Source organism: Aquarana catesbeiana, linkage group LG13 (assembly GCF_042186555.1).
Source record: "Aquarana catesbeiana isolate 2022-GZ linkage group LG13, ASM4218655v1, whole genome shotgun sequence".
In the NCBI taxonomy this organism is placed as follows: Eukaryota; Metazoa; Chordata; class Amphibia; order Anura; family Ranidae; genus Aquarana; species Aquarana catesbeiana.
In genome coordinates this window covers 193,137,838-193,162,252 of record NC_133336.1, presented here as the reverse complement: position 1 = coordinate 193,162,252, position 24,415 = coordinate 193,137,838, and the positions used below count along the sequence as shown (strand labels likewise).

The window sequence follows — 24,415 nt, the reverse complement described above, 5'->3', positions numbered from 1 at the left end:
TTGTGTACTAGATAAATTGAATATGAAGTAGGGTCATAGATCATAAAGGGCAGCCCAGTTTTGATTACCGCCAATTTTACTTTAAAACATGAAAAATCTTTGTATTGTGTACCATTGGGAAGGCCATAGTTGGTATATAATCTATAGCCACTTTTACAGGGTAATAAAGGCTTTTAATGTTGATGTATACCACACACAGTTTTAATATTATACTAGATAACATGTTCTACATGTCTTCATACTCTTGTACCGGTGGAATTTCTTGCTGCCTAATATTAACTTTTTTTACTCTTGAAAAAAAATAAATAACTAAAAATATAATGGAATAGAAATATTTGTGTTATAATATGGTGGGTAATTGTGGTTTCCCATTTGTGGTAAATAGATATATCTCCCAACCTTCTAAGATGGGAAAAAGAAAAATATTTTAGCGCAGAATATTTGGGAAAAGGACACACCCTGTGCCATACCGATAAGGTCGTCATGACAAATTAAAGTGCAAGAATGGTCATTAAAACCCCACAGGGCTTTTTGACTGCTTCTTTTCCTTTATATTAGCATTTAGAATTAGCCAATGCAAGAATCTAAAGCAGCCATTGTTAACTAGGGTCCCTGCTTAGGATGCTAGGGGTTCCGTGAGCTGTGCCCCTATTTGGTGGTGCCTGCACAGTTCAGGGGCCAACACCACTTGGCAAAGCCAGCAGCAAGACACCAATGATCTTTTTAGCTGTCTGTATGGGTGATGTTCTGATCACCAATGTAAGGAGCATTCTTTCCATTGACCACCAATGTAAGGAGCATTCTTTCCACTGACCACCAATGTGGGAAGCATTCTTCCAATTGCTCACCAATGTAGGTAGCATTCTTCCAATTGCTCACCAATGTAGGTAGCATTCTTCCAATTGCTCACCAATGTAGGTAGCATTCTTCACACTGATCACCAATCTAAGGGCCATTCTTCTAAATGACCAAAAAAGTAATAAGATTTCTTCCCACTGACCACCAATGTAAGGGACATTCTTCCCACTAGCCACCAATGTAAGGAGCATTTTTCTCATTGACCACCAATGTAAGGAACATTCTGCCCACTGATCACCAATGTAAGGGACATTCTTTCCACTGACCACCAATATAAGCATGGGCAGGGCCTACTTACCCAGCACATGGGGGTACCTTTCCTCATGTATGCGCTCATCAATGCCCGGGACCAGAAGGGGCCGCATTCATGTGAAAATCTAACATTATGGTGGTACCCCGACTTAGAGATGAGCCATACACTTTGTGCAGTAATAAAAGTATAGAGTCACTCTGAAAAGTGCTGTCCTGTGTCACTACACACTGTTGCCTAATGTATGTTGTATTTGGCAGGGACACCACTGAGCCCATGCCCTCTCTATTGGTCCAGTGTACCTCTGTCACTTCACTCCCAGTGACAGAATAGGGTCCCACAATGCACTTAGCATGTATGCACTTCTTAACGCTTTCCACTCTATGTACCATGTGGCTAAGCTATAGGTCTCTATAACATTGACTTAATACCGGTTGCTTTGGGAAACCGACCACTAGGGAGGAAGCCAGAACACTGACCCCCTTGCTACCAGAGGCCCTGTCACCTACACTAGGTACCGCAAAAAAACTGAAAAATTCTGGGAAAAAAAAACATCAATTGCAGCCTCACTGTGCCCATCAAATGCAGCCACTGTGCCCATCAAATGCAGCCACTGTGCCCATCAGACGCAGCCACTGTGCCAACAAACGCAGCCACTGTGCCCATTGAACACTGCCACTGTGCCCATCAAACTGTGCCCATCAAACACTGCCACTTTGCCCATCGTACGCTGCCCCTGTGCCCATCAAACTTTGCCCATCAGACGCAGCCACTGTGCTATCAAATCCAGTCACTGTGCCATCAAACGCAGCCACTGTGCCCATCAAATGCTGCCACTGTGCCCATCAAACGCTGCCACTGTACCCATCAAACTATGCCCATCAAACGCAGCCACTGTGCCTATCAAATGCAGCCACTGTCACCTACACTAGGTACCGCAAAAAAACTGAAAAATTCTGGGAAAAAAAAACATCAATTGCAGCCTCACTGTGCCCATCAAATGCAGCCACTGTGCCCATCAAATGCAGCCACTGTGCCCATCAAACGCAGCCACTGTGCCATCAAACGCAGCCACTGTGCCCATTGAACACTGCCACTGTGCCCATCAAACTGTGCCCATCAAACACTGCCACTTTGCCCATCGTATGCTGCCCCTGTGCCCATCAAACTTTGCCCATCAGATGCAGCCACTGTGCTATCAAATCCAGTCACTGTGCCATCAAACGCAGCCACTGTGCCCATCAAATGCTGCCACTGTGCCCATCAAACGCTGCCACTGTACCCATCAAACTATGCCCATCAAACGCAGCCACTGTGCCTATCAAATGCAGCCACTGTGCCCATCAAACACTGCCACTGTGCCCATCAAACACAGGCCACTGTGCCATCAAACGCAGCCACTGTGCCCATCAAACACTGCCACTGTGCCCATCAAACTGTGCCCATCAAACGCTGCCACTGTGCCCATCAAACACTGCCACTGTGCCCATCAAACTGTGCCCATCAAACACTGCCACTGTGCCCCATCAAATGCTTCCACTGTGCCCCATCAAACACTGCAATGATCAAATAGTGCCACTGTGACCCCCCCCCCCCGCCTGCTCGCTGTCTGCCCGGCACTTACCCTGTCTCGGTCAGGCAGTGGGTGCCGGCGGCGAGTGGTGGGACCTTGCATCGGCTCCTGTGTCCTCCATGCTTCTCCTCCCGATAGGCATCTAATCGTAGCGCCTGTTGTTTCAGCCAATCAGGTGACGGATAACAGACCCACGCACGTGATTAGCTGAGAGGAGGTTCAGTTTTAGGAAAACGAATGTTCATTTGCTTTTCTAACAAACCTGGGTGAACTCAGGTGACCGGCGACCAAAAAGGGGCCAGATGCCTGAATAGGGGGTGGCTACAACCTGGGTGAACTTCAGACCATGCTTTTAACAGTTGATGCAACATTTACCGAAATGTTTTGGCAATACAGTCCAGTGTGAACAAATACATTAGTGTCCCCTAACTATCTCTATAACACTACCCAGGCACACCTGGGTAGTGTAATACCTGGTGTTCTCCAAAATTGGGCATATCTCTAGACTCCCTGTGCTTTCTGATTGACTACAAGGCGCAGCAGTCCTCCTCTGCAGACGTCGTAACATTTTCCTGAGTAGAAACTTTGGAGAGTAGCTGAAGATCACATCCTTAGGCTTGTCCTGTCTTTCTCCCATGCAGGCTGCAGCAGCCCACTTTACAGAGCCCTTTCCCCCTTTTATTTACAGTGAAGGGGAGAGGGCAGGGCCCACAAAAAACCAGGGAACCATAGAAACAGTATTAACCCCTTCATAGGCTGAGCCAGCCAACTAACATAATGTAGGCAACCTGCCTACACTAGGACCATTTTTTCCACTGACCACTGATGAATTGGTTTAAGTAGGGTTTCCTCAAGACTTAAAATGTATCTTATGGGTTCCTCTGGGAAAAAAAGAATGAGAAAGGCTGATCTAAAGGATGATTGAAAAGTCTATTGCAAAAGGAACAACTTTTGCTATACAACAGAGCAAAAGAGATGGAAATTTAGGTAGGAAAGAGAAAAAGAGGGATTTAGTTATAAAAGTGGGATGGTCCTTCCAAATAAGGGTCCACTGAGAGCTAGGCATAGGAAAAATCATCCCAGTAAGTCATGTACACTTACCTGTTTTCCACACAATCAGCACTGTAAAAGAAACAAAAAAGAGTTTAGTAAGAAAAATATAATTCATTTAATTAATACATTGAGAGTGTTTCTTTCACAGTGGATAGTAAAGTGTCTAGGTCCTCATCTTTAAAATAAAAATATGTATTACTGTATATACTTGAGTATAAGCTGAGTTTTTCAGAACTTTTTTTGGTGCTGAAAGTGCCCCCCTTGGCTTATACTCGAGTCACTGCCGTCTGCCTACCTGATCAGCGTGTCATGCAGTCAGACGGCGGCCATTCCAGTGCACAAAAGCCGCGCCTCCTCCTCATTCTTCTCTGTGAAAGAGGAACACTCAGTTTCCCAGCAGTGAGTCAGTGTTCAGTGTTCCGCCTATCACAGACATCCTTTCATCCTCATCCCATGGACGAGGATGAGAGGATGTCCATGATAGGTTGAACACTGACTGCTGGGAAACTGAGTGTTCCGCCTATCACAGACGAGGATGAGGAGGAGGCGCGGCTTTTGCACACTGGAATGGCCGCCCTCTGACTGCATGACACGCTGATCAGGTATGCAGATCGGCACAGGAAGGCTGCAATGGACACAGAGAGGTTGCAGATCGGCACAGGTAGGCTGCAATGGACACAGAGAGGTTGCAGATCTGCACAGGTAGGCTGCAATGGACACAGAGAGGTTGCAGATCGGCACAGGTAGGCTGCAATGGACACAGAGAGGTTGCAGATCGGCACAGGTAGGCTGCAATGGACACAGAGAGGTTGCAGATCGGCACAGGGAGGCTGCAATGGACACAGTGAGGTATGCAATGGACACAGGGAGGCATGCAGCTGCAGATGGGCATTGTTGACCCTCTTTTCCACTTACAGTAGCTGCTGCATTTCTCACCCTCGGCTTATACTCGAGTCAATACGTTTTCCCAGTTTTTTGCGATAAATTAGGTGCCTCGGCTTATACACGGTACCTTTTTCTTTAACTATTTTTTCTGGTACTCTTTCTCTTGCTCGTGCATGAAAAAAAACTTGTTTTTTAAAAAACCTCACACTTCTGTCTTTGTAAGCACCCTATGATTGATGTGGCAGCATTATCACCCTCTATGGATGCTCCCATATAGAGTTACAAATAGATGTGTCATTATCACTACATATTGTCATTCATGGACATGTGTGGCCACAAGAAGTGCTAGTATAATGTGTTGTAAAGACATGCCTGGCTTTCCGAAAGGACAACCATTCTTACGAAACATGAAGAAGGCCATCCATATCAAACTGAAGCAACTACCCTAGACAGGGCTGAGGGCCTTTTGCACCACCTGTCTTCCATATTTTAGGCGTTTTTACCATCTCTACCCTGCTTTTTGACAATAATTCACACCTTCATCCATGTCATTTGAAAAATGTAACACCTATGAAGCCTTTTTGGCATCAAGGATGGGATTATGTAATGAGAACAGGGTGGTTCCACAACTTTCACACCTTCCATCCTGTTCTTGGACAATTTACACATTCCATGGTGATTGTATGAAGGTGTCTGTGCTCCATTTGTGGATTTAAATGTTGGGGTATTTTCCTGGCACTAGAAGAGTGAAGAACTGAAGATGTGCCTTGGAGAAGCTATGGAACAAATCCAGTTGAATGTGACCATCATCCACATATTTTCTTGTAGGTATTAAGTGCTCAAGCACACCAAGCATTTAACCTTGTTGCCTTAGGCTTCAGTGTTTAGGTGCAGGTGGAAGACACAGGTGCACCTTCCAGCCCCTCTGGCAGCAACCTAGAAAATAGTGATGAGTCGGACACCCCACGGTTAGGTTCGCACCAGAACTTACGAATAAGCAAAAAATTTCTACGAACACGCGAACACCGTTAAAGTCTATGGGACACAAACATGAAAAGGACCTGAAGGACCTGAGGTCCTTTGATGACGCCCTGTAAGAGGGCAAATGCATTGATGTGACGCACTGGGTGTCACTGTGATTTGGTGAGTGGGGACACATGTGGTGGTGTCTTGGTACACCTGAAAATTTTTCTGCAACATTTTCTCTGCACTTTCCGCACACCAGATGTGAAGCATTCCCTGCATTTTGACACATTATTTGTTAAGCACCTTGACAGTTTCGTATGGACTTTATGGTTTTGTTATCACCTATTATGGGTTTTTGTTTGTGAGCGCTGTATTTATATATTTTATCACTATGTCCAAGTGTCTAGCACTTTGTGTATAGCAGCTTCATTCATTCATTGTTTTATCACCCATTTTTTTTCACACCATCAGCGCGAGTTTATATATTTAGATTATATATTTTCCTGTAGTTCAAAAGAGAGAGAGGATTTGGGAAGGGACTATAGCGGTGCTTATACAGATAATAATAGGAAACCAATCAAAGTTATATAAAATATACAAAATATTTTTTATTTTAAACAAAGACTAAAACAGATAACAGAGTACAATAAGTCATTGAGTTTCATAGAGTATCTCCATTAAGGTGGTTAAACATAGAGGTTTTATAAAGATTGAATGGTCGTATGTTATCCCGACACGTTTCGCTTCACGGCTTCATCAGGGGATATACGCATCAACCATGGACATGTTTCACCTCATGGCTTCATCAGGTGATATACGCATCATCCATAGACACCTCAGGGCCCACCCCCCCAGCACAAGGGGAGGAGAGGGGTCAACCACGATGTGGAGAACGCCAAGAACAGAGAGCACTATGCGGCCATAGTGAACATACACAACTACCAAGTAAAAACAAATAGACTAGACTAGCTTAAAGATGAGAAAAGAGGGCGCCTGTATATGAAAAACCAAAGGTCCAGTAGAAATGCAGTATTAAGGACTGTAGCTCACAGACAGGAAAGTATGGCTAACAGGTCGCCCCCAATCTCTGGCTGGAGATTGGAGGCGACTTGTTAGCCATATTTTCCTGTCTGTGAGCTACAGTCCTTAATACTGCGTTTCTACTGGACCTTTGGTTTTTCATATACAGACGCCCCTCCTTTCTCATTATGTCTTGGGATGAGGTGCGTATTTTCAGGTGTCTACCCTTAGTGGGACAAAAACTATACAATTGTAATTTAAAACTGCTTGCGGCTGTAATGTATTGTCGGATCCCAGCAATATAGATAAAAATCATTAAAAAAAACAGCATGGGGACCTGGGTCCTGCCCCAGAGGACATGTATCAATGCAAAAAAAAGTTTTTAAAAATGGCCGTTTTTTCAGGAGCAGTGATTTTAATTATGCTTAAAGTCGGTGTCGGAGCTCGGAGAGAAGCGGATAACTAAACTAACTCCCTAGGGCTTTATAGCACACAATTCTCTCCCTGACAGCCCCAGCACTCCTGCAGGACCCGCGGTGCATGTTGACATCCAAAAAAAACAAAAATCTGCTCAGCGGTCCCTAACAAACTACCTCCTCCGGGTACAGGAACAGACCGTGATGTCACAAAATGGCACCCAGCCGAAGCGTGCTCTTCCAGACATCCCTGATCCAGCGGCCTCTCCTACAGCCTCTTCAGAGCAGAGTGAGTACACCCCTCATTTAAATAAGACTGACCTGGAGGACAGGCTTTCCACTATGTATGACAGACTAGCACATAAATTCCAGGTGGAATTACACAAATCCTCCAACACTCTGACCCAGGAGATTCCAGCACTAGGGGGCGGACTGACATTTTAGAAATCAAACATGATGAATTACATCTTGCCTATGTAGACCTCCGCAATGATCATGAGGTCCTCTCAGGCACGGTTCTTCAATTGCAAAATCACCTTGAAGATCTAGACAACCGTAACAGAAGAAACAACATCAGGGTCCACGGAGTGCCGGAAACAGTCACTGACTTATCAGCGGCCATTAAGAGACTGTTTCACTCCCTGCCCTGAGGCCTCATTTAAATGCAACAGTATACATAGAGCCTTAAAACCCAAACCACCGCCTAAAAAAAACCCTAGGAACACTGTGATATGCCTGAAAGACTTTCTAGTGAAGGAGGAAGTCCTGCGAGCATCTCGAAACACCCCTCGCATCCAGCTAGATGGGATCACAGTTCAAATATACCCGGAGCGACCCTGGAGAAAAGGAGACAGATGAAGGAGGTCACTTCAAACCTGCAATCGGCTAGGATCCGCTACAGATAGGGGTTTCCATTTGAGCTTTCGATCCCCCATAATGGCACCACCTATACCGCCATTACGGTCACTGAAGGCAAGGAAATCCTTATGAAATTGGGACTCCTAGAACATCAGAGTGCGCCGAGGCTCCCTTCAACTCCTCGCACCATCTGGGCTACCCCATCACCTCAACAGGACAGGAGGAACTGCCAACACTCCAGAGATCAGGTCGTCTGATTCTGGCTGGTCAAAAGTGATCATCACACATCCTACACACAGAGGATGAGTTGAGTTGCATCTTGATATAGCGAGGTCCTTTACCCTACAGGGTCCCGACGCGCTTACAAACACATACACATATACACATACTAGGGCCAATTTGTAGACAGGATCTGATTAACCTACCAGCATGGCTTTGGAGTGTGGAAGGAAACCAAGTGTCCCGGAGGAAACCCACACAGGCACAGGGAGAACATGCAAACTCCAGGCAGATGGTGTCGTGGACTGACTATTGCAAATGTCTACGCCCCTAACAACTCACAAAGCTCCTTCTTCAGGTAATGGATAGGTACAACTCGACACACATGTTGGTTGGGGGGACTAGTAGCTTGGACAGGAGTAAAGCTTGGACAGGAGTAAAGTGGTAAGCACGGCTAACGCCTTCCCCAAATTTAAAACCCTTACCCTAGGTAAACTATACCATACTCATATCCAATCTCACTCACGAGAAATACTACGACAGATTAATTAAAAAAGAGTAGAATTGGATATGATCCACTAAGAACAAACAGAGAAATGCATACGCTGGTCTAAGGCATGGTTCCTGCTCCATAGTAACACTGCCTCAGCCATGTTTACGCGCAAACTTCAGCAATCCCTTCAGCCAACACACGTTTATAAGTTAAGAAATAGATCAGGCCAAATGGTATCGCATCCTAAGGAGGTCCTATAAATATTTAAATCCTTTTACCAATCCCTATTGTCATCTCCTGAATCCCCCCCAAATGGGCCCCTGGCCCAGACAGATACACGTCATTATATTACAAAGAATTTGCAGGCGCGCTTGCCCCTAAACTAACAAAACATAATAACCATATTCTACAAGGTAACAAACTCCCAGACGACATGCTCTTTGCAAATATGACACTCATCCCCAAACCGAATAAGGACCACACCCTCGCACAAAACTGCATACCGATATCTGTTCTCAATAATGATCTTAAAATATTAGGCCGAGTATTAGCAGATCGACTATTACCCTTTATCCCTACATTAATAGGCCCAGAACAAACCGGCTTTATCCCCACAAGACAAATTACAAATAACATTCGCCTAGCTGCTAATATAATCCAGGACGCAGACCTTTTTTCCCCGCAGAGTACTGATTCTAGGCCTAGACATACATACAGCTTTTGATAGCGTCCTCTGGTCTTATATTGACACTGTTCTTGCTAAATTTGGGTTTTCTGGAGAATTCGTAAATGAATTTAAAGTCCTTTAAAATATTCCCACCAGGTGGCCCTGGAAGATGCCAGACGAGAAGACCGGAGGAAGAAGTGGGGGAAGAAGAAGATGGAGGAAAAAGAAGAACACCGAAGGAAGACCAGAAGAAAGAAGATGGAAGAAGAAGTGGAAAGAAGAAGAAATTAATAAAGGAATTGTCAAAAACCGTTTCTTGTCTTTTTTAACCTTTTTGACACTTTTTTTGTGAAATGATAGGGGTACATTTGTACTCCATTAACAATTCACACAGGGGGGGCCGGGATCTGGGGGTCCCCTTGTTAAAGGGGGCTTCTAGATTCCAATAAGCCCCCCGCCCGCAGACCCCCACAACCACTGGGCAAGGGTTGTGGGGATGAGGCCCTTCTCCCCATTAACATGGGGACAAGGTGCTTTGGGGGGCCGCTACCCCAAAGCACGCTCCCAATGTTGAGGGCATGTGGTCTGGTACGGTTCAGGAGGGGGGGCGCTCTCTCGTCCCCCCCTCTTTTCCTGCAGCCTGTCAGGTTGCGTGCTTTTTGGGGGGGACCCCACGCCATTTTTTTTTATTTTGGTGTGGGGTTTCCCTTAAAATCCATACTAGACCTGAGGGGCCTGGTATGGAATTTGGGGGGACCCCCACGCATTTTTTTTTTTTAATTTTGGTTCGGGGTTCCCCTGTGGGGAAATCCCATGCCGTTTTTATCAATGAACTTTTATGTGTATTGCCAGACCGACAATTCATTAGAGCTGGCACTAGTGCTAATACCTTTGAATGACTTTTTTTCCTTTAGAAATGTCATTTTGCACTAGGACTGTTCTAAACACGGGAAATAAGCGCCACATTACAGGCATACTATAGACACCCCCAGGTATGAAATTTAAAGGAATATTACACTTTTATTGTTTCACTTTAAGCATTATTAAAATCACTGCTCCCGAAAAAAAGGCAGTTTTTGCAACTTTTTTTGCACTGATACATGTCCCCTGGGGCAGGACCCGGGGCCCCAAACACTTTTTATGAAAATAACTTGCATATTAACCCTTAAAATTAGCACTTTTGATTTCTCCCATAGACAATTCACTATAGCCGACAATTCACTATATCCGCTATTACTTCATGACTTTTTTTCTCCCTTTAGAAATGTCATTTTGCGGTCAGACTATTCTAAACACGGGAAAAAAGCGCCACTTTACAGGCATACTATAGACACCCCCCCAAGGTACGAAATTTAAAGGAATATTTCTAGGGCCGTTACTGATTAAAATTTTCGTGTTCGATTAATCGATTTTCTTTTTAATCGATTAATCGACTCATTTTGATTAATTATAACGCACATACAGATCCAACAACTTTTAGCTGATTTAGCACCGTTGTTATGGCAACAGCCGAAGCCAGACATAGCGGGGCATGGCTAGGACGTCACACATCATAAACTCAGCCTCACCGTGCCCATAATCTCAGCCTCACTGTGCCCATAATCTCAGCCTCACCATGCCCATAATCGCAGCCTCACCGCGCCCATAATCGCAGCCTCACCGCTCCCATAATGCAGTCTCACCATGCCCATAATCGCAGCCTCACCGTGCCCAAAATGCTGTCTCACTGTGCCCATAATCGCAACCTCGCCGTGCCTATAATCGCAGCCTCTTTGTGCCCATAATGCAGTCTCACCGTGCCCATAATGCAGTCTCACTGTGCCCATAATGCAGTCTCACTGTGCCCATAATGTAGTCTCACCGTGCCCATAATGCAGTCTCGCAGTGCCCATAATGCAGTCTCGCAGTGCCCATAATTGCAGCCTCACTGTAGTCAGTGCCTGGATTACACAGTCTGCGGGCATCTCCCACTGTGTGTCTCTGAGCTGAGTGTGAAAAGACAGAAAACTGCATCTATCACACGTGCTGATCTAGGAGGAGGGCGGGACTTTTCTCACAGCACGGCCAAAGTTTTCACACTCAGCTCCGAGACACACAGCGGGAGATGCCCGCAGACTGTGTATGACATATAGTGGAGGAGGAGGTTTAGGAGTGTGTCTATGGGAATGTTTGACCATTTTTCCAGAAGTGCATTTGTAAGGTTAGGCACTGATGTTGGACGAGAAGGCCTGGCTTGCAGTCTCTGGCTCTAATTCATCCCAAAGGTGTTAAAGTTAAGGTCAGGACTCTGTGCAGGTCAGTCAAGTTCCTCCACCCCAAACTCGCTCATTCATGTCTTTATGGACTGGTCCAAATCATTTGGTGGAGGGGGGATTATGGCGCTGGGTTTTTTTCAGGAGTTGGGCTTGGCCCCTTAGTTCCAGTGACGGGAACTCTTAAGGTGTCAGCATACCAAGACATTTTGGACAATTTCATGCTCCCAACTTTGTGGGAACAGTTTGGGGATGGCCCCTTCCTGTTCCAACATGACTGCGCACCAGTGCACAATGTAAGGTCCATGAAGACATGGGGGAGTGAGTTTGGGGTGGAGGAACTTAACTGGCCTGCACAGAGTCCTGACCTCAACCCGACAGAACACCTTTGGGATGAATTAGAGCGGGGACAGTGAGCCAGGCCTTCTCATTAACATCAGTGCCTGACCTCACACATGCGCTTCTGGAAGAATGGTCAAACATTCCCATAGACACACTCCTAAACCTTGTGGACAGCGTTCCCAGAAGAGTTGAAGCTGTTATAGCTGCAAAGGGTGGGCCAACTCAATATTGAACCCGGACTAAGACTGGGATGTCATTAAAGTTGATGTGCGTGTAAAGACGGGTCCCAAAACTTTCTGTAATATAGTGTATTTTTGTTTACACATTTGTGATAGTGGAAATGTTTTTATTCCATAGCCCAAGGTTCTTTAAGACATTAGTAATGATCACTAACCAAGGAAAAAAAAATCCTACATAGAGATTGGATTCGTTTTTTGGTTTAAAAAAAGAAGAAAATATTCCATAATAATATAATTACAGGTTTAACTTAAAGCGGGGGTTCACCCACACCGCCAAAACTGCCCTACTGCGCATGCGCGAGTCGCGCTGCGCGTCCCAAGTGGTCCACGTTATCTCCTGGGAGCTGTGTGCTCCCAGGAGACAGGGCGGTGGGGACGGGAAGAGGCATAGACTCCCATGGGAGTCTATGCCGAATTGGGTGCAAATACCTGTCTTAGACAGGTATCTGCACCCCCCCCAAATGTGACACCGGAGGGGGGGAGGGTTCCGAAAAGTGGAAGTTCCATTTTTGTGTGGAACTCCGCTTTAAGTGGGATAGCAATGAGTAAATGAATGCAATATACTGTATGTATAATACAGTGACATTTTCTACACATATTTGCAATATTTTTTACCAACTAAGCTCAATGTCAGACTTCAGACCCTGACTTGAGAAATGCCATTTGCATTTAGACATGGATGCAGGTAGACAGTAAGTCCGGGTTCATACTGAAGGTGGGTTTTAAATATCAAACCTGCATTTCAGTCCGACTTTGGGAGCGATTCAGAGACATCTGTGCCGGTTCCTGCAAGGATGTCTATTGAAATTGCCCCTGAAGTCACCAAAAGTAGTGCAGGAACTACTTTTGGGAATCAATTTGGATGGTGCTGTTGCCGGCAATAGGCAGCGATATGACATGACAAATCGCATATCAAAACAGTCCGATGTAAACGGGGGCTGAGGGGGAGATTTACTAAAAATGGAGCACTCGGAATCTGGTGCAGCTGTGCATGGCAGCCAATCAGCTTCTAACTTCAGATTGTTCAATCAAGCTTTGACAATGAAACCTGGAAGCTGATAGGGTTCCTGGAAGCCGATTGGGTTCTATGCAGAGCTGCACCAGATTTTGCACTCTCCAGTCTTAGTAAGTGACTATAAAAGAGGCTGCAGGGGATCAGCAGCACTGAGCAGAAAAAAAAACAAAAAAAAACACAGGTGAAACACACACACACACATATATATATATATATATATATATATATATATATATATATATATATATATATATATATATATATATATATATATATTCTTCTTTTTTTTTTTTTAATGCAATTTTTTTTTTTATAATACACGGTGCTTTAGCAAACTAAATGCCATTCATTTAGACTTATATCTACTATAAATGTAAAAAATACACCCCTAACCAGTATTTTTTTTTCTTTTACTAACTTGGATAGACAGACCAATGGATTGATTGTTATAATATTTTTGTCCCCAAAAAATAGGTATGTACGTTTTGCTACAACACAAGAAAACGGTATACATTTAAATGAGCTGTACTTACAGACCAACAACGCGAACAATTCCGAGCGCATGTTGACAGAAAAATGTGCAAGAAGATTTTTAGTAATTTACTATAACTAATTGTAAAATGTTGTATTTGTACTTTAAAGGAAGGAAGGAAGAAGGAGGGGATGTCAAATCCTCCCTGAAATTGCTATGGGGAAGTATGAAAAATGATATAAAATATTCAGCCTTATTATTTGAAATGTAAGTTTTATAATTTAATTAATTAATTACATGAAATAATAAATAACTAAAGCTTTTATTTTCAGCAATCACTTGCTAGTCCCATTACTCTTTCCATATTTTTATATTATTTTATAATAGTTTACAAAGTTTCAGTCGTTCTGACTGTTCGATTTTTATTATAATGACATGTAAACCAAGTAACAGGTACAATTAGTATTGCCTCACCTAGTGACTGAGCACTATTCACATGAATTGCATTAAATCTTCCACAATACAGCATATTACATATATATATATATATATATATATATGTATGTAAATAAAGGAAAAGTGTGTATATATATATATATATATATATATATATATATACACTTTTCCTTTATTTACATATATATAACAACCTCCTAGACAGCCTGTTAGGCAAATTTAGTTTGGGCTTCTACTGTAACTACAGGAGCTGGGATTGTTTAGTCGGGTCTGCGTGGAGCTCCACAGGCTGAGTTTGATTACCTCACCCTGGCTCTAGGAGAAGCGAGAGGTTTCAGATGTCTGAATATATAGTAGGACCTATCCAATCCCTGGGGAGGTGTGCCCAGATGGTGGATTGGTGCCTATTAAATAGACTGGAGCACAGAGGAGAAGATCTTTCCCTTCAGCAGGGTTGCCAACAGTCAGTAAATTCAATCTAGGGATTGTCTTTTTGTCTGCAGGCTTATTGTTAGTAGAACTTGGAAAGGGATCTGGGGACAATGTAGGATACTCCAAATGAATTGCTAATGGAGGACACTTCTATTTTAGTAGTATTCGCATTAGTAGACTAGGACAGCCTATAGGTGCATAGCTGGAGGCCATGCAAATATAACGTGCTAGTGATAGGAAGCTGAAACAGTCCACGTTTCATGGCTGGGGACCATGAAAAGTAAAGATGCTTTACTCACTAGATTCTAGAACCCACATAGTTCATAGATGCAGCCTCCAACAAAGTAGTCAAGCATCCAGCCCAGGAGTGCTCCAAGGCAGGCAGGTGTTTTTACAGTATTTACAGCTACCTGAAGAAAATTGCTGGTGTTCTTCTGATCCTATTAGTCCTTTTAGCTACAGTATTTACAGTTAGTGTAGTGCATCCTCTGCACAGTGTGCACCTAAAGCTACCTGAAGAAAATTGGTGGTGATCTTCTGATCCTATTAGTACCACAGGCAGGCAGCTACAGTATTTACAGTTAGTGCACTGTGTCCTCTGCACGGTGTGCACCTAAAGCTACCTGAAGAAAATTGGTGGTGATCTTCTGATCCTATTAGTACCGCAGGCAGGCAGCTGCAGTATTTACAGTTAGTGTACTGTGTCCTCTGCACAGTGTGCACCTAAAGCTACCTGAAGACAATTGCTGTTGTTCTGATCCTATTAATACCACAGGCAGGCAGCTACAGTATTTACAGTTAGTGTACTGTGTCCTCTGCACAGTGTACACCTAAAGCTACCTGAAGAAAATTGGTGGTGATCTTCTGATCCTATTAGTACCACAGGCAGGCAGCTACAGTATTTACAGTTAGTGCACTGTGTCCTCTGCACAGTGTGCACCTAAAGCTACCTGAAGAAAATTGGTGGTGATCTTCTGATCCTATTAGTACCACAGGCAGGCAGCTACAGTATTTACAGTTAGTGTACTGCGTCCTCTGCACAGTGTGCACCTAAAGCTATCTGAAGACAATTGCTGTTGTTCTGATCCTATTAATAGCACAGGCAGGCAGCTGCAGTATTTACAGTTATGCCCCGTACACACGGTCGGACTTTGTTCGGACATTCCGACAACAAAATCCTAGGATTTTTTCCGACGGATGTTGGCTCAAACTTGTCTTGCATACACACGGTCACACAAAGTTGTCGGAAAATCCGATCGTTCTAAACGCGGTGACGTAAAACACGTACGTCGGGACTATAAACGGGGCAGTGGCCAATAGCTTTCATCTCTTTATTTATTCTGAGCATGCGTAGCACTTTGTCCGTCGGATTTGTGTACACACGATCGGAATTTCCGACAACGGATTTTGTTGTCGGAAAATTTTATCTCCTGCTCTCCAACTTTGTGTGTCGGAAAATCCGATGGAAAATGTCCGATGGAGCCCACACACGATCGGAATTTCCGACAACACGCTCCGATCGGACATTTTCCATTGGAAAATCTGACCGTGTGTACGGGGCATTAGTGTACTGCGTCCTCTGCACAGTGTGCCCCTAAAGCTACCTGAAGAAAATTGGTGGTGTTCTTCTGATCCTATTAGTACCACAGGCAGGCAGCTGCAGTATTTACAGTTAGTGTACTGCGTCCTCTGCACAGTGTGCACCTAAAGCTACCTGAAGACAATTGCTGTTGTTCTGATCCTATTAATACCACAGGCAGGCAGCTGCAGTATTTACAGTTAGTGTACTGCGTCCTCTGCACAGTGTGCACCTAAAGCTATCTGAAGACAATTGCTGTTGTTCTGATCCTATTAATACCACAGGCGGGCAGCTGCAGTATTTACAGTTAGTGTACTGTATCCTCTGCACAGTGTGCCCCTAAAGCTACCTGAAGAAAATTGGTGGTGTTCTTCTGATCCTATTAGTACCACAGGCAGGCAGCTGCAGTATTTACAGTTAGTGTACTGCGTCCTCTGCACAGTGTGCACCTAAAGCTACCTGAAGACAATTGCTGGTGTTCTCATACTAATAATACTACAGGGAGGCAGATGATTCTGCTAGCTGCAGTATAAGTATATATATATATCCCAGCTTTGTGCAGCTACATCTCACTGCAGGCCATTACTATGTCTGGAAGGCCAACAAGGAGAGGCAGACAGTCACAAGCCAATAAAAGAGGGCAAGCAGGCTCTGTGTCTAGAGGCAACAGTGCTGGTCGTGGCCGTGGGACACGTTTGTCCTTTTTTCCGGCAGCTGGCCGTGTTGAGCCGCAACATGTGGAAGACTTGGCAGAGTGGATGACCAGGCCGCCCTCATCCTCCTCATCCTCTCTCACCCAGGCTCAGGGTACTTTGTCTGGCAAAGCAGCTGCCAACGCGGCCTCTTCCCTTGGCTCAATGGCATCAGTCACTCCTTCCCTAGCCCCACCATGTCCTCCTGAGGAGTCCCCCAAACTGTTTGACCACAGTGTTGGGTACATGCTCCAGGAGGATGCCCAGCATTTTGAAGGCTCTGATGATGGTACCCAGCTAGAGGAAAGCAGTAACATGAGCCCAGAGAGAGGGGGTGCCCAAGAAGGACAGCAATCTGGCAGTCATGTTCCCCCAGCTGCAGCATACTGCCAGCTTTGCTCCAGTGATGAGGAGGGAGGGGATGATGAGGTCACTGACTCCACGTGGGTGCCTGATAGGAGAGAGGAGGAGGAGGAGGCACATCACCAATGAGGCAGGATGCCCTCCAGGGGCCAGCTTAAGGGCAGCACACCGACTGCATCACACCGCAGAGCTCCGCATGTGCAGGGCGCTGATGTCTCTGCGAGTTATTCCAAAAGTTCTTTGGTGTGGGCCTTTTTTGAGACAAGTGCATCAGATCCCACCGTTGCTATTTGCAACATATGTCTCAAGCGTATCTCGCGTGGCCAAAACATCACCCGCTTGGGCACCACATGCTTGACCAGACATATGTCGACCTGCCATGCAGTTCGTTGGCAAGCGTACCTAAAAGACCCACACCAAAGAACAAAGCGGACCTCTCCTTGCTCCTCATCAGCTGGGATCTCCAACCCCACTATACCTTCAGTCCTCTCTGAAACCTGCACTGAGAGGAATGAAGGTGTAGAATTAGGTGTGTCACAGCCAAGTACTTGCGGGCAATCTGCTATCGGTACATTGACGTCAGATTGTACCAGGCAAATTTCCGTGCCCCAGCTGCTGCACCGCAGAAAGAAGTTAACTCCCAGCCATCCACATACCCAGCGGTTGAATGCTAGCTAAATTGCTAGCACTTCAACTGCTGCCTTTTCAGTGGGTAGACTCTGCCCCCTTCCGTGAGTTTGTGGAATGTGCGGTTCCTCAGTGGCAGGTTCCCAAACGCCACTTTTTCTCACGGAAGGCGATTCCGGCTCTCTACTGGCATGTGGAAGGCAATGTCTTGGCCTCGTTGGACAGGGCGGTCAGCGGTAAGGTGCATATTACCGCTGACTCATGGTCCAGCAGGCATGGACAGGGACATTACCTATCTTTCACTGCGCACTGGGTGACTCTTCTGGCAGCTGGGAAGGATGCAGGACAGGGTGCAGTAGTGTTGGAGGTTGTTCCACCACCATGCCTCCAAAATTCTACTAGCGGTGATTCTGCCATACCTCTCTCCTCCACCCCCTCCTTTTCTTCTTCCTCCATAGCCTCTTCCTGTGCTGATTTGTCCTCGGAACCAGCGGTGCTCCGTAGGCGTTCAAGGGGCTACACAAGCACACAGGCAAAAAGATGCCATGCGGTGCTTGAGCTGGTGTGCTTGGGGGACAGGAGCCACACTGGGACAGAGATTCTGTCAGCTCTGCAGGGGCAGGTTCAGAGGTGGTTGACGCCACACCAGCTTAAGCCAGGTATGGTGGTTTACGACAATGGAACCAACCTCCTCTCCGCCCTCCGACAGGGACAACTGACCCATGTGCCCTGTTTGGCTCACTTCCTTAACTTGGTGGTGCAGCGGTTCTTGGGCAGGTACCCGGGCTTACAGGATGTCCTGAGGCAGGCCAGGAAATTCTGTGTGCATTTCCGCAGGTCATATAATGCCAGTGCTCAGCTGGCTGACCTCCAAAAGGAATTTAACCTGCCCAAGAATCGCCTAATCTGTTACCACCAGGTGGAACTCAATGTTGGCCATGCTGCAACGGCTGCACACGCAGCAGAGGGCCATCAATGAGTAATTATGCGACTATGGCACCAGGTCAGGGTCAGGGGAGCTTGTTTTTTTTCCCCACGCCAGTGGGCTATGATCAGGGATGCGTGCACTGTCCTGTCACCATTTGAGGAGGCCACGAGGATGGTGAGCAGTGACAGTGCATGCATCAGTGACACTGTCCCTCTTGTCCACCTGTTGGAGCACACGCTGCGTGGAATAATGGAGAGGGCACTTAAAGCAGAACAGAGGGAGGAAGAGGAGGACTTCCTTACCTCTTAAGGCCCCCTTTATCCAGACAGTGTTCCTGCGTGCCCGTCAATCACACAGGAAGAGGAGGAGGAGGAGGAGGATTGTGTCAGCATGGAGGTGGAGCCTGGCACTCAGCATCAGCAGTAGTCTTCAAGGGATCATTTACAGTCCGAAGAAACCTATGAACTTGTACGTAGCTGGGAGGAGGTGGCTGTGGATCATGTCATCTTTAGTGACCCAGAGGACTCTGGACCGAATGCCTCAGCATACCTACACTGCATGGCCTCCCTGATCCTGCAAAGCCTGCGGAAGGATCCTCGTATTCGTGGTATCAAGGGGAGCGATGATTACTGGCTAGCAACCCTCCTTGATCCAAGTTACAAGGGTAAGGTTGCAGACCTTATCTTGCTGTCGCAGAGGGAGCAGAGGATGAAACATCTTTGGGAGGCCTTGCAGAAAGGTTTGTGCAACGCGTTTCCAGAGCCTGGGAGGTTACAATTTCCTGGTCTTCCTGGGCAACGTGTTGCTGAGGCTTCGGTTAGTAACAGAAGGAGTGGTGGAGAAGGTGGCCATCTGACCATTGCGCTCAGACAATTTTTTAGTCCGCAGCCCCAAGGTCTGATCGGTTCCAGCAACCATCGCTAACGTCTGATTCACATGGTGCAGGAATACCTAGGGGCAAGATCAGACTTGGACACCTTTCCCACCGAAAATCCTCTGGGTTACTGGGTCTTGAGGATAGATCACTGGCCAGAGCTTTCACAGTATGCAATTGAGCTACTGGCCTGTCCTGCATCCAGCATTCTTTCAGAACGCACATTCAGTGCTGCTGGAGGCTTTGTAACCAATCACAGGGCGCGCCTGTTCACCGAATCGGTCAATTAGCTGACCTTCATAAAAATGAATCAGTCTTGGATCACCAGCTACCAAGCACCTGATGCTGATGTAACCGAATCATTTTTTTTTAATGTGAGATCCCTTCAAGACTGCCTATGCTGATGCTGAGTGACTATCCTGTTATGCTGAGTCACAATCCTCAGCACCATTTTTGGTTATGGGCACCGCCACCAGTGGCCAAGGCCCAATTTTTCTGCCCCTGTCTAACAGGGGCATGTAATTACAATTTTTGATGCAATGCTTTGCAGCAGGGCTCATTCCTGCGCTCCAACTAGAGTATCTGTGAGGGGTTGCAGTGTTGTGGCACCAGCACCAGTGCCCAAGGCCCAAATTTTCAGCCACCGTTTAACAGGGGCGTATAATTACAATTTTTGATGCAATACATTGCAGCAGGGCTCATTCCTGCGCTCCAACTATAGCATCTGTGAGGGCCTGCAGTGTTGTGGCACCAGTGCCTAAGGCCCAATTTTTCTGCCCCTGTTCAACAGGGACATGTAATTACAATTCTTGATCTAATATTTCACAGCAGGGCCTGTTCCAGCGCCCAGCAAGAGTAACTGTGAGGGCTTACAGTGCTGTGGCAACACCAACACCTAAGGCCCCAATTTCTGCAGAGTACATAGGGCAGGCCCCTACTTTCAAACATCCAACTTACAAAAGACTCCTACTTGCAAACAGAAGAAGACAACAGGAATTGAGATGAAATCTACCCCTAGAAAGGGAAATTTTCTCCTGTAAGAGTTAATATGGGAAAAACATGTCTCCTCTTCACTGATGCTTTATCACCAATCCTTGTATCACTAAAAACCAGTGACAGTTGGCATGGAGACCATACGCATGAACTGCTGGGGAGGAGCAAAATGTGTTTTTGTTTCCTTCTGATTCTCCTGTGGGGTCAGACCGGCCTGCCAAACCAAAGGATGGTTTCCCTTGTTGCAAGGACACTGAAGGGTGAGGTCTGATTCTATTTGAACTCTTTTATGGAGCCTGTTTGTTCGGTGAGGGGCCCTCCCATCAGGAACTCTAAAGAAGAATTGTCCACCTTGTTTATATGTATTTTCTTCCCATTGTTTCTGTCAGCAGGCTATAACCCCCTATAACCTGATAACAAACAGGAAAAATTGTGTGGATTGAGTTTTTATTTTTGTTTCTGTCGGCAGGATGTTAACCCGCTACCGACAGAAACCATGTACAGTGTATAGTTAGGCCTGAGTGTAGGATGTGCTAAACTGTTTTGTCTTCTCTTAGGGTCCTTTGGGATGGGATGGCTGTCCATCCCCTACGGCTGAAGACAAGAAAATTCCTGTGGGCGGATTATCTTGCTCTGGCTCAAATGTATATTGATGGTAGTTACAGGGACCTGTAGCTAGGAGTGTGTATTACAGTAGGTGCTGCCGATATTGTGTCAATCCTGCCGCTGTTAGTGGCAAGATTGACACCTGCGAGCCCCGTCGCGGGAGCCAGTGCCGAGCTCTGTCGCTCCTCCCGCTCGCCATCCCCAATGGATTCCTATGGATGCGCGGCATCTCATGGGGGCGGCGAGCGCGAGATGCACAGCCCCGCAGCGGTGATTTCCAGCGCGATCCCATCGCGCTGGAGACACAATATGGGCGGCAGGTACTGTATATTCTCTGTACAGGTGTAAATACTTACCAGAAATCTTCATATATTTTTGTACATAATTTATTTGTACAGTTCCCCATCCAAGTTGTTTCCTTTTCCCCCTTCCATTTTATCTGATAGAAAGCCCTTGCTCCTGGGCCCAGGAGCCATTTTTAAATTTTTCCCAGCTGAGAGACCAGCTGGATTTTGGTGTTGGGTGAATGTAGCACCCTCTACTTAGGTGCTAGAGGTTAGGATTTTTGTAAGTGCAAGTAAATTTAGGCAGGCCTAGATGGTTTGTTTGTTTTGATCTGTGTGGACTGGGAGTGGCTCAGAGTAGCAGCAACAGACAGCATCACTCCACTGTCACCTCCCTCTTCCTTCTAAAGGATTCTAGAAGAAGAGGGGAAGAGAGGTGGAGCTGTCTGGGGTGTCTGAGGGAGCACCGACCAATCCCCAACTAGGATTGGCAGGGGGCAAGCCTCCTTGAAATACCCAGGGTCAGCCCAGCTGGGGGGGGGGTTGTCGGGTGGAAGAAACTGAGGCTGGAGTACTAGGCTGTCAGGGCCTTTGAGGGAGCTCCCCAGTCTGGGGGGGTGACCTTGTACCTGGGACTCGGGTGCAGGACAGAGCTTTTAAATAGCTCATGAGTTATCCGAACAGGAATCACACAGAGGAATCAGAGAAAACAGCAGGAGCTAGTACTGCCGGGCAAGTCTGCAGGAGGCAACCACCGGTTGTAGCCAGGAGGGCTGGAGAGTGACATGAGCAGTCGGGGGAACTGGAGAGGCATGCCAGAGAGGACTGAGGGGAAAAGTCAGAGCTGGGTGGAAAACGGGAAACCCCCTAACGGGGCTTTACTGCAGCCAATAATGTGGTGTAATTCAATTCCAAATGCAGTAGATAGACAAGAGATTTTGTTGATATAAAACGAATTTTACTTAGTGCATTCTGACATATACAAGTCAGGACATGAACTAGAATGTAACATAAGTAGGGAAGCAATGTACAGTACAGTCAACCATGGGCAACAAAAAGTAGAACAGCATAAATTGTTAAGTCGTGAGATCCTGACGCGTTTCGACCCCAATGGGTCATCTTCAGAGGATAGGTGGTTTGACAACTGTAGGGATGTAAACATACATCAAAAAATCTTTCAAAAACAAAGCAGAACCAAACAATATATCTATATCTGCATGAGCGAGTCCATATGTTATAATGTTACCAATCAGAATTGCTCTTGAATGGTTGTAGACGGCCAAAGTGTGAGGAAGTTGCCCTCTCATGTGTCTCCAATTTCCCAGGCGATGGGTCGGTCCCCCAAGAGAGCGGAAATCGCGCACACATACCTTACGAGGGATCAGACAATGAATAACCCCCAAATCGTGGAGGGGAGGAGGGGCATGCGCTGCACCTGCAAAGGGTAATAAAGTACTAAATATAAATAAGACTTTTAGGTCAAGAGATTTTCACCCCTCGGGCAATGAGGGGAAATATCATATTACCATAATTTTATGCCATAATTTATTAAAGATATTGACAGGTGCAGGTTGGGAGTGGGTCCATGGATACAGCATGCAAAGAACAGGAAAACAAAGTGATATGGGAAAAAGGTAGGGAGGGAGGGAAAACAGGGAAAAGAGAGGGGGGGGGGAGGAGGAAAGACCATGAGGTATGAAGTGTGAATAGAAGAGAAAAAGAAAGAAAGAGAAACCCAGAGGGTGCAACAAGGGTGATGGAAAGCGAAGACATGAAAAGTGGCAGAATTGCATGCATGTATGAATGGGCCAGTGCCCAACAAACACAAATATAGAGACCTGAGGAATCGTGAGGATCGTGATGTGTGAGTGAATGGTGAGAAGCCAGGGGATCATGAGGTGTGGGGAAGGCCCGGCCCGCCGGCCGGGAGGGGGGGGAGTGGGGAGTGGAATGGGAACAGGAAAGGGGAAGAGAAAAAAAGGGAGAGAAAAAGAGGGGGGAAAAGCAAGTGAAGTGATAGGGAGACATAAGTGGTAAAGTGCTGGGGTGAGTGCAGAGCAAAGCCAAACAAACGACCAAGAAAATGAGTAACAAAAAGTGGGAAAGATATGAGTGAAAGGGGAGTGAGCATGTGTAGGAAAATGAATAAGTGGATAAATGTATGCGTGAAAAAAATGGCCTTACGTGTAGGGCATAATTGATCAAGACAACTTGAACAGAGTTCTGAAAAGTTTGAAGTATATGAGAAAAGATTGATTATTAATTAATACAGATAAGACAAATAGAAGTTATAGTATGAAAGAAGAAGCAGTAAGGAAGTACATAAGTTCTTACCAGTTAATGTGTGAGGCTACAACACGGGGGCGTAGGAAGGGACCAATGAGTCCCACTAAGCCCCCTTGTAGCCTAGGTATTTTATAAGGATACTGATTGGGCAAAAATGTTGCAGGTGCAGGCAATTAACCCCTCCCATGTCCGGTCCTCCAATGGGGGAAAAAGAGCGCCGCATCGGCGGCGCTCGCTGTGTGGTCCCCCCGGCGTTCCGGAGGAGTAGTCCTCCTGGGTCCACCATCGCCTCCGCCGCAAGTGCGCAGGCGCCGTGACATCACGCGCACGCGCTGCAGGTCGCACGCGCGCGAGCACGGCACCCGGAAGGGATCCGGAATGCCGCTGGCAGGGAAGGAGATAGCGCCCAATACAGGTGCCGCCACCTGGTGGGCGCTTGGGGAGACGCCGGGCCTTTGCGTCTCCCCACCCTGCCAGGAAGGCATGTGTGACACGGCCCCACCCCCTCAAAAAAGGGGACACGACCGGCCAAAGGCGATAACCTTGGGGTATCTCAGCCTGGGAAAACAGGAGCGGGAGGAGGGGGAAAAAATCCATAACGGGTTATTACAAGGCCGTGGTTGAAACTTCTAAAATACAGAGGATCATCAGTTGGCCAGGGAATGTATAATCTGCACAAAGCCACTGCCACAATATAGTTAATAGAATTGCTAGTAC

At 46.3% G+C, this 24,415-nt stretch overlaps 1 protein-coding gene across 1 annotated transcript in view; it reads right to left on the bottom strand.

Moving 5' to 3' along the window:
- The window catches only part of LOC141116639 (hemicentin-1-like), a 198,634-nt gene that overhangs the window by 95,974 nt on the left and 78,245 nt on the right, over positions 1-24,415 (bottom strand). The window contains exon 4 of the mRNA XM_073609031.1: positions 3,783-3,803. Coding sequence (XP_073465132.1) covers positions 3,783-3,803 — 21 coding nt within the window. The remainder of the gene's footprint in view (positions 1-3,782; positions 3,804-24,415) is intronic.